The 18,026-nt window shown below is 41.0% G+C and overlaps 1 protein-coding gene across 1 annotated transcript; it reads left to right on the top strand.

The window, feature by feature from the left end:
- The first annotated feature begins 1,978 nt into the window (after positions 1-1,978).
- CIAO2A (cytosolic iron-sulfur assembly component 2A) lies at positions 1,979-17,968 on the top strand. Its single transcript, XM_043919063.1, has 5 exons — positions 1,979-2,300; positions 5,912-6,076; positions 14,180-14,229; positions 16,613-16,658; positions 17,502-17,968. The coding sequence occupies exons 1-5, from the start codon at positions 2,177-2,179 to the stop codon at positions 17,597-17,599; spliced, it is 483 nt and encodes a 160-aa protein (XP_043774998.1). The 5' UTR covers positions 1,979-2,176; the 3' UTR covers positions 17,600-17,968.
- Positions 17,969-18,026: the final 58 nt, after the last annotated feature.

Below are 18,026 nucleotides of genomic sequence, written 5' to 3'. Positions count from 1 at the left end.
ACTGTGGTGCTGGAGAGCACTCTTGAGAGTCCCTTGGACCCTAAGGAGAGCAAACCAGTCAATCCTAAAAGAAATCAGTCTGGACTATTCGTTGGATGCTGAAGCTCCAATACTTTGGCCACCTGATGTGAAGAACTGACACATTAAAAAAGACCCTGATGCTGGGAAAGACTGAAGGCAGGAGAAAGGGAGGACAGCGGATGAGATGGTTAGATGGCATCACCAACCCAATGGACATGAGTTTGAGCAAGCTCTGGGAGTTGGTGATGGACAGGGAAGCCTGGTGTGCTGCAGTCCATGGGGTCACAAAGAGTCAGACAGGACTGAGCAACTCAACTGAACTGAGGGAACCCGAGGTTCTACAGTCTCTTTGCACTCTGGATCGCTTTAACTACTGGGCTTTTTAAGCAGAAGAAGCAAGTCTGAAAACTTCTACATGCCACCAACTCATACCAAGCACAGTGGTTGCATAGAGATTCAATAAATATTTTTGATTGCAGTTTCTGGACAAATAAACACAAAAAATTTCGCTAGTCTTTTGAGAACATTTAGTTAATTCATTCAAGAAACAGATACTGAGGATCCCAGGAGAATCCCATGGACAGAGGATCCCAGCAGGCTACAGTCCATGGGGCTGCAAGAGTGGAACCCTCATTCACCTTTAGTCCCACCACCCCCATTGTGTGCCTCGCACCCTGCTATGCATTTGAGATACAGAAATAAACACAGCATCTGGTTGACTAGGCACTTGAGGGAGATGGGCATGTAATTGGACAGTGCTATAATGTGCTGTGGGAGCACAGTAAAAGCATCAATTCTGCTTGAAGTCAAGAGACTTTAAAGAGGAAGTGAGACTTCAGAGTCCTAAATTTGGTCGCAAAGCAGTTAGGATTCTCTCAACTGCTGTGGAGTAAGTGGAGTGGAACTGATGGTGGGGGACTTATTAAGCTCTGAGCAAAAGCTTCCTGGGACCTAAACTATTCACTGGTTGTCTGGTAGGCCTGGAATGTAAAGTAGCTAGACAACACTTTAAAGATAAATGGGATATGTTATCGTGGGATAATTTAGCAAGATAATCCTTACTTTCCCTCTCAATAGAGATGGTACGAAACCCGGCATCAACTTTGACAAAAGACTTAGTTTGTTCGTAAGTGCCAATTCCTCACCATCAGAGACCTGTTCACAGACCTGCTTGAGGGAAGGTTCCGTGTCCTATCTGTGTACACTGGGCATCTATAGACCAAGCCTGGCAAATTAAGTATCCAATAAATGTTTGAGATTTGACTGGAGGGATGAATGGGTAAAATTAAAATTAACATCACCGACTTTTTTACTGGCAACCGTTACAGCCACCAACACCAGAGGGCTTAAGAGGTTCTTTTTAGGATGGCGATCTCCAATGTCACTATTGTACACATGAGAAAGCTCTCTCGTTCTAAGTTATCTTGAAGGCGACTGGCAGAAATACCCTGTAATGGGAAGTTGTGCTGGCCCTATGAGTTGTGTTTTCCCTATGAGAAGGGAAAACCAAAAACTAACTCCTTCTCTTGCCACGCCTAACCATCTTTACTAGGTTCCAAACACATCCCATTTCACTGCAACGGAAACTCACTTCCGGCCTGACTAGGAAGTAAGAAAACTTCGACTGGAAGAGGCCCCCTCAAAAAAAAAATAGAAGGGAGTCTCCGTGCAGATGCTCCTCCAATTTTAGAAATCAAGATCTTCTTTCCCCTACCTCTTCAGGATTCATCTTTAGCTTATCCAGGCGCTAAGGCAATTAGCGGCGGGTAAGAGACCGTTACCTCCCACCATCAACCACCCCGCCAGCGTCAGAGACTACAGGTTCCATAATGCAGCTCGCCGTCTTCCAAAGAAAACGCCCATGTGTCCCAGCACACAACGCGCCTCACGTGCCTCCAAGAAACTTTTTTTCCTCTTGCCCCGCCGAAACCGAGCAAAGCATACTGGGGCTTGTAGTCCTTGCGCCTCCTTTCCCTAGGTCCTCCGCGACAATCCGTCAGGTCCCGCCTATTATCTGCTCCCCTGGACACTTAGGCTTCTCTAGCAGCAGTAGCAGTGGCCCATGTGAAGACCAGGAAGTTGATAACTCGCGAAGCTCGCTACTGAGAGACGGTGGCTCGGATGGGACAGTCGCCAGGGATGGCGGAACGTAAGGATGGAGCGGGTGTCCGGACTGCTCTCCTGGACGCTGAGCAGATTCCTGTGGCTCTCGGGTCTCTCTGAGCGGGGAGCTGCCCGGCAGCCCCGGATCATGGAAGAGAAAGCGCTAGAAGTTTATGGTAATTAATTTTGTCCAGGGCACCATTTGGTTGTGAACGTGGAGGCGGGGGTAACGAGGGCCTCACCTGAGGGTTTGGAGTGTAAACTCGGGTGTTTTGCTATATATCTCCTCGGCAAGAGTAGGAAGCTTTTTGTCCTGAGTCTTAAATCACGCGGGCATGTGGGTCTTCCTTAAGACGTAGGCTCTTGCTAAATCCCGAGCAAGCCGAGTCTGGGTTATTTCCCTTGTGTGCCCCATGTTCTAGTGGCCATCTCAAGACTTCTGGGCAGAGGCGTTTAACATGCTTGATTAGGAAGCAGAACTGGCCTAATTGCCGCACTTGAGCCTCCTTCCTTCTTATCCCTAACCCTGGACACACACTCCTCTTTCCACCATTGAGGATACTTGCCTGGCCCAAGGTCACAGCCAGTCTCTTCTGCAGAGGCAGTAGGCAAGAGGTCCCAGGAGCCCGGCCGTGAACTTAGAGTTCTTTAAGACACCCACGCGTGGAGTGCGAAAGAATACACATGTACATATAACACACATAGTTTTTATGTGTATATTGAACATAGAATATTCTCAGTTCAACCCCTGGAACCATCTTCATTGTACAGATGAGGAAACAGAGGTTTAGGGAGGTTAAACAACTACCCGGAGGCCACTCTGCCCATAAGGAAGCAGCAAAAACCAAAGCTCCTCTGTTTCCTAACTTGGTGCACTTTTCACCACTTCACGATTGCTTTATGACTTGCTTTTTTGCACTTATTAGTATTGTTTTTGAAACTACAAAGACTGGATCTAACTAATGCTTAGAGATTCTTGCTAACCCTAACCCAGGGTAAAAGTCTAACCACAAGAATGCAAATAATGCAGGTAAGGATTATAGACCAGTAGAAGAAGCCAGGGATGTTAAAGAACTTTGGCACTACTCTGGTTTACCTCTTGCTAGGTTAGGACTTAACCCTAGTCAGGTGACCGGTATGAGTGGAATGATTTCCCCAAAGCAGTCAGACAGATTCCTGTCCTGTCGGGTCTCCATCTCCAGCATCTAGGGCAACAGGGCACTGGGGCTACAACTTTGGAAGAGGGAGATTTCTTGTCCTCACGCTTACCTTGAAGGGGGCCTTTATACACAAAAATAGAATTTTTAAAAATTACGTGCAGTACAAGTACCTGTATGAGAGATCCAGGCAGAGAGGAAAGCGTGAGTAATCTCTGACTAGGGGATCTGGAAGGACTTTAAAGAGAAGGGGTCACTTGAATTGGGCCTTGAAACATTAGGATCTGGGCCTGTAAAGGGTACACGGCTTACTAAGCAGAGGGAAGAAGCAAGATTATAGAGGTAAGAAAATAACTTGTTTAGGGGATGGCAGGCAGGGCTACAGGATAGGGTTTGTGGTTAAAGGTGGAGGTGTGGTCAACATTATTTTACAGAGCAGGTTGGAATTGGATCCTGAAGGTTTAAACATAAATGAAAAATTTAATATCAGTGCAAAGCCAGTAGAAGAATTTTAGTCAAGGGAGTAATATGAGGAGAGCAACATTGCTTTCTTTCTAAAAAAAAATAATCCAGATCACTGGAACAGTAGAGAAGTTGAATAACGGGTGAGATTTAATTTCAGAGTCATTTAACATAGAAACAATATAATACAGCTTGTGTATGTGAGCCTTACAGGGAAAAAGGCCTTGGATGAGGGGGAACTACCTCCTTTTAAGAAAACTTGTTTCCCTGAGCCCCACGTTTCACAAGTCTTGCAAAGTTTCTTTTTCCTGCCTCCATTCTCAAATTCTGTTTCTAATCAAATGATAAGCTCAGGAGTTGCTGGGGAGAAAGTAGAGCTTGATTGATTTGTTTTTCCCAGCAGGATTTCTGATTATAAGAGTGCTGTAAATAGTAGAAGGAAACCTCAGGCCTGAGAGCATCAAGCTTGTCCTTTGTGAACTGCTGCCTTTTTCTACCTCACTATTTCTTATTCTCCTTTTTCATCTTCTTCTACAACCTCAGAGTAAGAAGGAAGCCTTTTCCTCTGCAGTGCCAACCTAGCCTCCCACATCTTTGATCTCATTCATTCCTGTTTATTTTACCAGCCTCCTTCTTAAAATTCAGTGTCCCTTCCTCTATTTGGATTGTAAAAATGTACTTGTTTCCCTTATCCTTGTCACTGTTCTAGCTTTTTTAAAACCCACTGCCTTTTGCCCTTTCCTTCTTCCCTTTCAAAGTCCTGGGATTATGTTTTCAGTTCTTTCTCACGTCCCCTTTTGCGAGCTGGCCTCTACCTTCACCTCTACTGAAAGTGCTTTCTTGCAGGTGACCTCCTGACTAATAAATCAGAGACCTGGTTTAGCTCTCATTAACCTGAAGTTTTCAGCAGCATTTGATGTTAATAACCATCCCCTCTTTCCTTCTTTACTGCTTTTTGCTTTGCTTCCTTCTGATCCCCAAATTAGGTGCTTCCTACAGATCTATCCTTGGGTCTCTTTCCTTTTACGTTTGTGGTTCTCCAACCTGGCTGCACATAAGAATAACCTGAGGGATTTTTTTTTAAGTCTCAGTGGCCAAGTCCTCCTATGAATCAGTTAAATCAGAATCCTGGGGAGGGCTCAGACACCAGATTTTGTTTTGTTTTGTTTGTTTTTGAAGCATTCCTAGTGATTCCCTTGTTTGGCAAAGGTTAAAAACCATGGTTATGCTCACTGTTGTTTGTGAATCCCATGTGTTCAGCAGCCACTCTAGCTTTGGTTCTCTTAAAACTTATGCTACAATTCAGTGTTGCTGGAATGTTCATTGGTTTGCCCCTTAAGCACCTCAAAATGATTACATGTGAGATTTTATCCACTTGTCTTAGTTCCCACCCAAATTTCTTCCTTTTTTTCTCTCTTCCTTTTTTTTTTTTTCTCATTCTATCTTGGTTCTTCCAGGCAGTTAGATTTACAATCTGAGTCATCTTCCTTTTCTCTCTTTCCTTGTCTTCTATGTCCAAACAATTGTCGGAGTCTGCCTTTGAAATTACTGCAATGTCTATCTTCTTTCTGTGACTATGGTCATGTCCCTGTTTTAGGCTTGGCTTTTTCATCCGGTATCCCTGGCTCTGCTCTTTAGTGTGAGTCTACCAACTGGTGAATGAGTTACCAGCTGACAGTGTAACGCTGGTTACACTGTAACAGGCCCTTGTTCAGAGCCTCTTGAATAGATATTCTATTGCCTGTAGCTGACTTTAAAAGACCCTTAATGGGCTGGCCTAAACTCTTAACTTCTTCACTTAATGCTGAGTTCCTGGCGAACTGAACTTGTTCGTTTGGAAATGCTCCAAAATGTTACACATTTTTAAAAATAATTCAGATTGCACTTCCATATCCTGAAACTAAATTATTTCTTCCTCTTGAGCTTGTGTAACACTTTTCTATTTGCATATTCTCTCTGCAGAATTAGATCCAAGAAACTGGACATGAGGTACTAATAATCCACGAAAATGATTTTCTCAAAAGGAAGTTTCTGTCAGAAATCTGGGGAGTGGCTGTAGTATTTGCTCAAACAAATAGAAGTCAGTGTTTGGATTAAGCCTGGCAAAATCAATTGTATTTAGAATATCCGTGTTTTAACATAAGACCTTGTTTCTGATGATTCTTTAGATTTGATTCGAACCATCCGGGACCCAGAGAAGCCCAATACTTTAGAAGAACTGGAAGTGGTAACGGAAAGTTGTGTGGAGGTTCAAGAGATAAATGAAGATGACTATTTGGTTATTATAAGGTTCACGCCAACAGTACCTCATTGCTCTTTGGCGACTCTTATTGGTAAGGTTTTAGATAAAGATATTTATACGTTGATAGTGAATTTTTCTAGCTGATACTGACCCACAGTAACAATTAGCATCATGGATCATACTTTATGGTTTACAAAATGTTTTCGGTAGTTCTCACAATCAACATATGAGTCAGTATTAGGTTTATTTTACAGATGAGGAACCTGAGGCTGAGGGAGTTTAAGGGCCTTGCTCAGCGTCATATAGCCAGGAAATGATGAAGTTGAGGCTCAACCCTAGGTCTCCTGACTTGAAGTGTGTTTTTTCTTTAGCTACACCATGCTGCTTCTCTACAATTAATGGAGGCTGGGTATGGGCCATCTTCTCTCCTCAGATCTGGAGATTGGAATGGGTCTTGTCAGACGAGCACTGTGCCCTCAGCATCTTCTCCTTTTAGGTGCTCTCTTGGCTTCTGTGTAGCATGGGCGGAGGTCCTGGTGGGAGGGTGTTTTTTCAGGTGCTTTTCTTTTTGAGAGGTTGCATTCCCAATACTTGAATTAGTTAGCAGTGAGATATACAGTCAATATCTTTGAATGTATATTTTGTGAAAAAAAGACGAAGTTTATTTCAAACCAAATCTTGATCAGTGGGGAACCAGTTAAATAATCAGTGATGGTGTTTATCAACAATGAAATACTATGAAGTTATCAAAAAAATGAAGAAACTCTCCATATACTAATATGGAAAGATCTCTATGACATACTGTTAGGAAATAAAAGCAAGTATAACATTCCTACATTTGTGTAAAAAAAAGGTAAAAATATATATTTACATTTGGTTGCATATCATAAAGAAGACATAAAAGAATAGCTGAGATGGGGTGGGCATTAGTGATGGTGAGAACTGGTCAGATAGGGGATAGGGTCGGTGGGAGACTTTATACCTTTTTGTTTTTTTAAGTTTTTGAACACTGAGACTGTATTATCTATTTGAAAATAGACAAATTTATAAAAAGGCTTGGAAAGGTAAATATTTTATTATTGTTCCCACTATTGTTGTGTGTTCTGTCTTTTCTCTTCTCACTTGTTGTACCTGGGATCCCTCAATTAGTGGTTTCCAGCATATGGGCCACATCTTGAGGGACTAGAAGGTCTGTGAATCTGTAGATGCTATTGTGGGTATAAAACTCCAACACTAGAAAAAGCATTGTTGAATGTGTATTTTTTTTGCCATTGGACAATTTCTGAATCAACAGATACCGGTAACAGATTTCAGAAAGTAATATTTATATTGTTTCTTAAATTATGAAACACAATTATAACAAATTTGTTGGTAATAATTTTGAAATTCCACAAGTGCATAAAGAAGAAAATCTCAAAAAGTTAGCATTTGAAAGTGTGCTCCAGGCTAAAATTCCAACTCTGTTAGTTCTTTCACTTTGTGGCTTTGGGCAAGTTACATAACCCTTCTGGGCCTATCTCCTTATCTGTAAAAATAGTGATAATGAGGGTAACTGGAATCTGGTAGACTACAGTCCATAGGGTCGCAAAGAGTCAGAACTGAAGTGACTTAGTGCACGCATGCACACGCGCATGCACACACACACTGAGTTGTAGGGGTTAAGTAATAGAAAGCATGAAATAGATGAGAAATGTTTTTTAGTTCTCCTTAAATATTATTCTTTAGTTATATGGTTATATAGGAACATGGTAATCACATTGATATATCAGTTTTGTAACCATACGGACTACTTCTAGCCTCCACAATTATAAATAAACTATAATGAAAAACTTTACACATAAATATTTTTATTTATCTCTAATTATTGGTTCAGGATAAATTCCTGTAAGTGGAATTATTGGGTCATACGGTCGAAATATTTTTAAGCCTCTGGGTAAACATTAGTAAGTCCTTATTAAATAGTTCATACTAGGAGTTCCCTGGCAGTCCAGGAAGTTAGGACTCTGCGCTCTCACTGAAGATGGCACGCTGCAGAGGGTTTGGAACCGTTTACCTCAGATTGGGACTTGAACCATGTGCCAGGACTCATGGCCAGAACCCACGGTCTTCCAGCTGAGATCACACTCCTGGTTTCAGGACCTAAAAAAAGCTCAGGTTCTTGATGTCTCATTGCAGAAAGAATTCATTAAGAGACAAAGTGATAGGTAAGAAGTGGATTTATTTAGAGAGAAACACACTCAACAGACAGAGTGTGGGCCATTTCAGAAAGCAAGAGCAGCTGTGGTAGAAACACTCCACAGACAACAGTGTGGGCCAATGCAGAGGGTAACTGTGGCCTTGAAATGTGGTGTGGCTAGTTTTTATGGGCTGGGTAATTTCATAGGCTAATGAGTGGGAGGATTACTCCAACTATTTTGGGGAAAGAGTGGAAATTTCTAGGAATTAGGCCACTGCCCACTTTTTGGTCATTTATATGTCAGCCTTGGAGCTGTCATGGCGCCTCTGGGTGTGTATCTTCAGTATACAGGGTCACGGGTCTAGTCGAAGTTGACTTGTCTGCCATCTTGGACCCATTTAATTCTAATTAATAAACTAATTGTGTGCTTGGGCTATGTCATTCTTTCAAAGGTTGTGCTCTGCCCGCTTCCCTCCTGTTTCAGGTTCTGTCCCTAGTCAGGGAACTAAGATCCCACAATCTGGGCTGTGTGGCCAAAAAAAGAAAAGAAAAGAAAATTCATTGTCTTTGACCTAAGAAGTAAGGAACTAGTTTCCTAGGAGAAGGTAGTAGCAGGTACAAAACACATAGGGTAAATTTATAATAATAAATCTTGAAAGAAACTATAGTATCTATTAATAAGGATATGATATAAAATAATCCAATTTCTTAATTTCTATTGAAAATGAATGTAATCAAGGAATTAAAGTATCTGTGTGAGAAGTGTATGAAAAAGCTTGAATGATAAGTTGAATTTTTATTATGATTGCAGTTATTTTAAAATAAATGTATGTGGATAAAGATTGAGAGAGCACATGAAATAAAAGTAACTGTAAAGATGTCAAGATTAGTTTATGGTTGATATTTCAGTTCTGTACACTTCTTGAAAAGAGTTTTGTCACTTTTTTGGCCCTTTTGATATGGGTTTCAGTTGAGACCCTTGGCTTTTTGGAGGGTTGCCTAGTAATGTATCATGGTAACTGTGTTCAAGCAACATGATTGGAAAACTCACAAAGAGAGTCATCTTTCTGTCTGATGCATTAGAAGGCTTTTCCTATGAGCAGGTAATACTGTTGCAAGAAAGAGTGGGTCTTGAGAGGATGGTCACATCCCAGGTCACATCTGAGTCCCTGGGACAGCCACCAAGTATGGGTTCTTAGCTTCATGCAGCAAAGAATTCAAGAGTGAGCAAGCCATTAATAAAGTGAAAGAAGGCTCATTCAAGGAGGAAACACACTCCATGGACAGAGTGTGGGCCACCTCCAGAATGCAAGAGAGGCACCAAGGGTGTAGGGGTAGTCAGTTTTTATAGATGTGGGTAATTTCATAGGCTCGTGAATGGGAGGAGTAGTCCAGCTATTTTGGGGGAACCGTTGAGGATTTCTGTGAATTGGGCCACCACCCACTACTTGACCTTTATGGTTGGCCTTGGAGCTGTCAGAATGCCTGTGGGTGTGTCATATAGCTTGCTGATGGGTTATAATGAGTCAATACTAAAGCTCAAGGTCTGGTGGAAATCAACTTGTCCACCATCTTGTATCTGTTTGGTTCTAATCAGTTTATGTCGCGTCCTCAGGCTAAGTCATTCTTTTAAAGGTTGTGCCTTGCCCTCTTCCTGTCTAGTACTAAACAGAGAAAGACACCTGAGTAAGAGTTCCACTCTGACTACTTAGGTTGTCTCCTACTCAGTTACCCTGGTATGTAATTCCAAAGACAAGGAAGATGCAAAGAGGGTGAGTAGGTATGATCTTGGGTGGCCTCAGTCTGCAGCAGCTTACAGTGGGGCTTCAGTTCCTGGTCAGAGATTGAAGCCAGTGAAAGCACTGAATTCTAGTCACTGAACCAGTGGTCAGTGACAAGGCCCAAAGCTTTGCAGAGAAGAATTCCCACAAAGACAGAAAGTAGTGAAACAAGTGAAGTGTTTATTAGGGAAAAAAGAATACAGTATGTGTGGACAGACACACGGGCAGACTCAGAGTCATGCCCTAGTGGTAGTTTGAATACTTTTATGGGGCATTTCTTCCAGGTTTCCTTTGACCAGTCATCTTGCTTGCCAGGTTCTGAGTCAATATTTGGTATGTCTCAGGGTCCTGTCATTTGTGCATGTACATCTTTTAACCAGGATGGATTCTAGCAAAGAGGCCTTTGAGTAGTTGCATCACTTACTGTGAGGTGATGCCCCCTCTCTTCTGACCTCCAAGGAGCCTTTCTGTCATATGTAGTCAGGGAAGTCTCCTTTAAGAATGAGGAATATGTGGTCTTTTATCTCTTAGCTTCCCTGATAACTCAGTTGGTAAAGAATCTGCCTGCAATGCAGGAGATCCCAGTTCGATTCCTGGGTCGGGAAGATACCCTGAAGAAGGGACAGGCTACCCACTCCGGTATTCTTGGGCTTTCCTTGTGACTCAGTTGGTAAAGAATTGCCTGCAGTGTGGGAGACCTGGGTTCGATCCCTGGGTTGGGAAGATCCCCTGGAGAAGGGAAAGGCTACCCACTCCAGTATTCTGGCCTGGAGAATTCCATGGACTATATAGTCCATGGGGTCGCAAAGAGTCATGGACAGGACTGAGTGACTTGACTTTCACTTTCTTATCACTTAACTGGGCAGAGCCCAGCCTCCTCCCCTCCATTGTCCTGCTATTTTTGTCTTGAGAGTTTCAGAACAAACTCCAGCTATTTGCTCCCAGGGCCCATCTGTCTCCTGCCTCAGGTTAGGGCAGAAAAACCACTTGATAATCTTTCACAAGAAGGCAGGAGATGAAGGCCATAGGATTTGGAATCTAAATCTAACTTCTAGCTCCTTCCACTTGTTAGCTATGTGATGTTGAACAAATCACTTATCTTAGTTCCTGACTGTAAAATGAAAATGATAAAACAGTAATAGCTAACATTTATTGGATACTTAATTATGTGTCAACTACTGTTTTAAGCATAAAAATATAGTTACTCCTTATATGTAATAACCTTATACTTAGTGGTGCTATTATAATACTTAATGAAAACAGATAATGAAACTGAAATTCAGAGAGGTTAAGTAACTTGCCTGGTGTCACATAGCTAGTGTATAATGGAGCCAGTTTTGAACCCAGAGTATCTATTTCAGTATTCTCTACTGCCTATCTTGAGAATTCTGATATTCAAGAAAGTGCTTTGTGAATTGTAAAACAGTTAATTGTTTTTGGGTAAAATACCTACCTGAAACCATTCATCTCAGATTGGGACTTGACTGAGACTCCAGCCCAGCCAAAATCCTGCCTGGGACTTGAAGCCACATGGCCAGAACTCTAACCTAACCAAAACCCAGTTTGGAACTAGAACCCAAGTGGCCAGGACTTGAACCCAGCCAAAATCCATGGTCTTCCAATTGAGATCACATACCTGGTTTCAATACCTAATGAAATGCAGGTTCTTGATGTCTCATCACAGAAAGAATTCAATAAGAGACAAAGTTATAGGTAGGAAATGGATTTATTTAGAGAGAAACATACTCCACAAACAGTGTGGGCCATCTCAGAAGGCAAGAGTGGCCTTGGGAGAAACATATGCCACAGACAAGAATGTGTGCTGTTGTGGAGGGTGAGTGTGGCCTTGAATCTGGTGTAGTTAGCTTTTATAGATAGGGTAAGATTGCTGGGAGAAATATCAATAACCTCAGGTAGGCAGATGACACCAGCTTAATGGCAGAAAGCAAAGAGGAACTAAAGAGCCTCTTGATGAAGGTGAAAGAGGAGAGCGAAAAACCTGCCTTAAAATTTAGCATTCAAAAAACTAAGATCATGGCATCCAGTCCCATCACTTCATGGCAAATAGATGAGGAAAAAATGGAAATAGTGACAGACTTTATTTTCTTGGGCTCCAAAATCATTGTGGATAGTGATTGTAGCCGTGAAATTAAAAGACACTTGCTCCCTTGGAAGAAAAGCTTTGACAAACCTAGACAGCATATTAAAAAGCAGAGATATCACTTTGCCAACAAAAGTCCGTATAGTCAAAGCTATGGTTTTTCCAATAGTCATGTGTAGATGTGAGAGCTGGACCATAAGGGAGGCTGAGCACCAAAGAAGTGATGCTTTCGATCTGTGGTGCTAGAGAAGTTGAGGGTCCTTTAACAAGGAGATCAAACCAGTCAACCCTAAAGGAAATCAACCCTGAATATTCATTGGAAGGACTGATGCTGATGCTGAAGCTGAAGCTCCAATACTTTGGCCATGTGACACAAAGAGTTGACTCATTGGAAAAGACCCTCATGCTGGGAAAGATTGAGGGCAGAAGGGAGTGACAGAGGATGAGATGGTTGGATGGCATCACTGACTCAATGGACATGAGTTTGAGCAAACTAAGGGAGATAGTGAAGGACAATGAAGCCTGCATGCTACAGTCCATGGGGTCCCAAAGAGTCAGATATGACTTAGCAATTGGACAACAGCAGCAACAAAAGTTTATGTTGTGTCCTTGGGCTGTATCATTCTTTCAGAGGTTGTGCCCTGCTACCTTCCCTCCTGTTCTAGTTACTAGAACATATGAGGATGCTCAAGTAACAGGGACACAAGGTAGGAGCAGAGTGAGGTGAACCCTCTAGACAAACTTTAAGGCAGATAGATACTCTAAAGGGAGACCCTTCTTAAGGAAATTATATATTTTCTTTAGAGTTCCCTAATATCTGTTATGGAATTACTATGTTGTAGGCTCTAAGGAAGACACAGGCTCATTGTAGCTCATCTAATCTTTTTTCCTTTCCTGGAATTTTTATAATGATTCTGTTAGAAAACCTGATGGTACTTAGAAAATCAAAAACAAATTAATTTAATACCTCCCCAAGATGATTTGGTGTTTTGTTATTGTTTATTTTTAGTTGACCCAAATATTAAGAAAATGTTCTTTATAACAAGCCCTTATATGTTATTTGAGAGAGGAAATAAATTGCTCCAAATAAAAACCTGCAAAGCCAGGAAACTAGAAATTCATTCTGATTCTTATTTTTAGAAAACTCACTACTGAAATACTTTCTCTTCATAAAAAGAGCAGTTTGATTTGTCTTCTCTGTCTAGGGGTTTGCATGTATGCATGCTAAGTCACTTCAGTTGTTTCCAACTCTGCGACCCTATGGACTGTAGCCCTCTTGGCTCCTCTGTCCATGGGATGCTCCAGGCAAGAAAACAGTAGTCGGTTGCCATGCCCTCCTTCAGGGGATCTTCCCGACCTAGGAATCAAACCCCAGTCTCTTACGTCTTCTGCATTGGCAGGTGCATTCTTTACCACTAGTTCCACCAGGGAAACCCATCTAGGGATGTAGATTTAGTTAAAATTGTATTCCTTATTTTGTGGTGGGGAAGAAGTGAAACATTGGCACTGAGGCTCTGTTCCAAGGTGACTTAATTTCTCTTAGAAGACTCAACTAGAAGAAAAAAAATTATTGAAATACAGCTTGGTATTGGGGCAATAAACTGAACTTCAGAGGAGTTTGTTTGGAGCAAACAACTGTATTTGTATCTTGCAGGCATAGAGGATTCTAAATTTGAGAGTGCTTTAAAAAGTGGCTCTTACTTAGTTTTAAGTTTTTGCGTGGCCTGACCTGTTATAAGCATTCCAAAGTTTAATGAATCAGTTGATCTTTGATTGAAGGCGAATTGATGTAGCAGAAAGGATCTGGATTTTGCAGTGGTTTGGGTTCTAATCCCAGCTCGGTCACTATACTAGCTTTTTGATCTTCAGCAAGTTAAATTGTGACCTTGGTTTCATAATTTGTAGAATGGGGTTGATAATAACCTGGCTCAGTGGATTATCATGAGGAATTTTTAAGGTTGTGCTTATATGTTAAAGATGCTAGCTAAAGGCACCAGCCTCAAAGGAGGCCTACAATGGATTGAGTCTAAGCTGTTTTCAGCTACTGTTTTGTATGGAGATGCCTACACATAGCTGCATCCTTTTTCAAAAACCAATAAGAGAAATAATTGATGCATTTTTTTTCCCCCTCCACAGGGCTGTGCTTAAGAGTAAAACTTCAGCAGTGTTTACCGTTTAAACATAAGGTAAGGAATGTATTTTTTGTTGTTGTTTTATAACAGCATTGTTGAGATTTGATGCACATATCATACAACCACTATTTAAAGTGTAGAATTTAATGGTTTTTGGTATATTCACAGAATTGTGCAGCCATCACTACCATTACTTTAGAACATTTTCATTATCCCAGTAAAAACCCCATATCAACTCATATCAATTAGCAGTCACTGCCCATTTTTCCCAAACCTTCTCCCATCCCTCGAAGTGGAATGTTAGTCACTCAGTCGTGTCTGACTCTTTGTGACCCCATGGACTGTAGCTCCCCAGTCTCCTCTGTCCATGGAATTCTCTAAGCAAGAATACTGGAGTGGATTGCCATTCCCTTCTCCAGGGCATCTTTCCGACCCAGGGGTTGAACTCGGGTCTCCTGCATTGCAGATTCTTTACCATCTGAGCTACCTGGGAAGCCTATTCCTAGGCAACCACTAATGTACTTTTGTCTGTATAGATCTGACTATTCTGGATGTTTCATTTAAATGGAATCATACAATTTGTGAGCATCAGGATCTTTTCCAATGAGTCAGTTCTTTGCATCAGGTGACCAAAGTATCAGAGCTTCAGCTTCAGCATCAGTCCTTCCAATGAATATTCAGAACTGTTCCTTTAGGATTGACTGGTTGGATCCCCTTTCATGCCAAGGGACTGTCAAGAGTCTTCTCCAGCACCACAGTTCAAAAGCATCAATTCTTCGGCGCTCAGCTTTCTTTATGGTCCAACTCTCACATCCATACATGACCACTGGAAAGACCATAGCTTTGACTAGACAGACATTTGTCAGTAAAGTAATGTCTGTGCTTTTTAATATGCTGTCTAGGTTTGTCATAACTTTTTTTCCAAGGAGCCGATGTCTTTTTAAGTTCACGGCTGCAGTCACCATCTGCAGTGATTTTGGAGCCCAAGAAAATAAAATCTGTGACTGTTTCCATTGTTTCTTCATCTGTTTGCCATGGAGTGATGGGACTGGATGCCATGATCTTAGTTTTTTGAATGTTGAATTTTCAGGCAGGTTTTTTGCTCTCCTGTTTCACCTTCATCAAGAGGCTCTTTAGTTCCTCTTCACTTTCTGCCATTAGGCTGGTGTCATCTGCTTATCTGAGGTTATTGATATTTCTCCCAGCAATCTTGATTCCGGCTTATGCTTCATCCAGCCTGGCATTTCACAAATTTCCTTAAATTACCAAAGTAAATGAGTATATGGGGTCTCCCAGGTAGCTCAGTTGTAAAGAATGCGCCTGCCAGTGCAGGAGATGTGGGTTTGATCCTTGGGTCAGGAAGAACTCCTGGAGAAGGAAATGGCAACCCACTCCAGCCTTCTTGCCTGGGAAGTCCCTTGGACAGAGGGGCCTGGTGGGCTATGACTCTACAGTCTATGGCGTCGTAAAAGTCAAACATAACTTAGTGACTAAACAGCAACACCAACAAATGAGTATAGATTGATTTTATATCACCTCCTTTGTTGTTCACAATAAGACTTACTGTTAATGACATTGACGGGATTTATATGGTGTTTTGTATTTTAAAGAAAACTGATCAAGATGGTCTCTAAGGTCTCTTATAGCCATAATAGGTTATGATTTTTCCCCATCACGAAAAACATTTGTCTCAGTAGTGAGTAAGTATATGAGAATTAGATCAGGTGCTCCAATGTTCCCTGAAGAGTAGACAAATCTTTATCATATAGCATGATTTAGTTACCACAATATTTGCAATAATTTTGTGGGTTTGTCTTAAAAACTCTGGTTCTTGGAGGTTAGCTCATTTGAGCAAGTGAGTGCAGCGGGACCCAGAGGGATAGCTTAACCAGTGGTGTACTTGAAAATAAATTTATCAAGATAATAGTAAATGAGAAAATGATGATACTGAGAACTATATATCATGAACCCATTTTTATAAAATATGCAATAAAAATAAATTTCCAGCCTTGGTGGGTATGTGTGTTGTGAAGAATTACGTGGGTATAGAGAAAAATATGGAAGAAAGTACGCAAGATTAAAGTGACTTTCTTTTGGGGTGGGGCAGGGAGTAAGTTTAGATACCGATTTGGGAGGAAAAGGCAGAGTACAGGGGAGAGATTTTGGAGCAAAACATGTATGAGATCTCATCTGTGTAAAATCGTAGGTTTGTGTTTATAAAAAAATAATGAGAATACCCCCTGTAGACTCTCCCCATGTGACCAAAAAAAAAAAATCCTTGTAACTTAAGCCTTCATTTTAGCAAAGAGTGTGAAGATGTGTCCCAAGTCTTTGATGTTGGAAACAGGACTGGACTTTCATCCCTAGGCTCTGGAGTTCATTGTATATTCCACCTCACTCATCTAAATGTTTTGCTTTCAATGTATTTTTTTCCTAGTTGGAAATCTACATTTCTGAAGGAACCCACTCAACAGAGGAAGATAGTAAGTAAATTTTGAACCATTATTAGAAAACAGCTTTATATAGTACTTTATCTTGGATATTAGGTTCTTCCACCAGCCAAGCATCTACTGGGTCATTTGCAAGAGTACAAAATCAGCTACTAGCTTTTCCTTGAGAAGAAAGTAATTTTTTCAGTGGAATGCTGGGTGAACTAGAATTAAGCCCTGTGGATATTGACTGGTTTAGTCCAGGGGCCACACATCTGTAAAGAATGTGCAGCTCTGGCAACCTTGACGTACAGACTGAGGAGAGCTTGCCTCTTTTCTTTGGTGGCAGGAGAGCGAGCTGTATGTTTGAAGCTGAATTCAAAGGTCCAGAGAATAAAGCGTTAGGGAATCTCGGGGTAGGGGTTGTCTTTGTGAGTTTGGATTAATGTATTATATTGAATTTTTTTTTTTTTTTTTTTTGGCCATATTCTGTGGCATGTGGGATCTTAGTTCCTCGACCAGGGGTCGAACTACAGCGCCCCCTGCAGTGCAAGCATGGAGTCTTCCTGGGTGAATGTATTAAAATGGGAGTAAAGAACCACCCCCCCCTTTTTTTTTTGAGAAGCTTTTTTTATATAAAGACTCTCTGGCCTACAGAGAGAAACAAGGTGGCAACCACTTAAAAACAGCAGAGATGGAATTCAGGAAAAGCAAAACTGAAATTACAGGAAATTTTTTTTTCTCTCTAAGTCTTCCTTTCAAAACTTACTAATATTTAGCCAATATCTGCATTAAAGTTTTCAAGGGGTTGAATTCTGTTTTAACAAACTAATAAAAATATTGTCTGTTGCTGTATATGGACAGAGTTATGCTAACTTGTGTGTGTGTGTTTTGTAGTCAACAAGCAGATAAATGACAAAGAGCGAGTGGCGGCTGCCATGGAGAACCCCAGCTTACGCGAAATCGTGGAACAGTGTGTCCTGGAACCTGACTGATAGCTGTTTTAGAGCCACTGAAGTATAATCATTTGATATATTTGTTTAAAGTCTTTGTAAAATGTAAAAAATTCATGTTTAATACATAGGTGATTTGTACCTCAGAGCATTTTTTTAAATGATGATTTCCAAGCAAGATTGAATTATAAGGTAGTACCTAGTTTGTTCAATGTCTTAACATTCTCAGGATTTGTAACCCTTAAATAATCAGACAAAGATATTTTCTAGTTACTGTGTGTAAGATGAGTTGCTATTTTTCTGATGCCCATTCTGATGCTTTTCATGTCAAAATATTTACTGTGCCCAAGTGTACTCAATTTAAACCATTACTCTGTAAAATAAATAAAACAGATGATTCTTGTACACACATTAGAATGTTTTTATTTAATTGTAAATTTTAGTGTAAACACTCAAAGATACTTCCAAA

Source organism: Cervus elaphus, chromosome 12 (genome assembly GCF_910594005.1).
Source record: "Cervus elaphus chromosome 12, mCerEla1.1, whole genome shotgun sequence".
Classification (NCBI taxonomy): domain Eukaryota; kingdom Metazoa; phylum Chordata; class Mammalia; order Artiodactyla; family Cervidae; genus Cervus; species Cervus elaphus.
The sequence above is the reverse complement of the archived record's forward strand: the minus strand, read 5'-3'. Positions and strand labels throughout refer to the sequence as shown.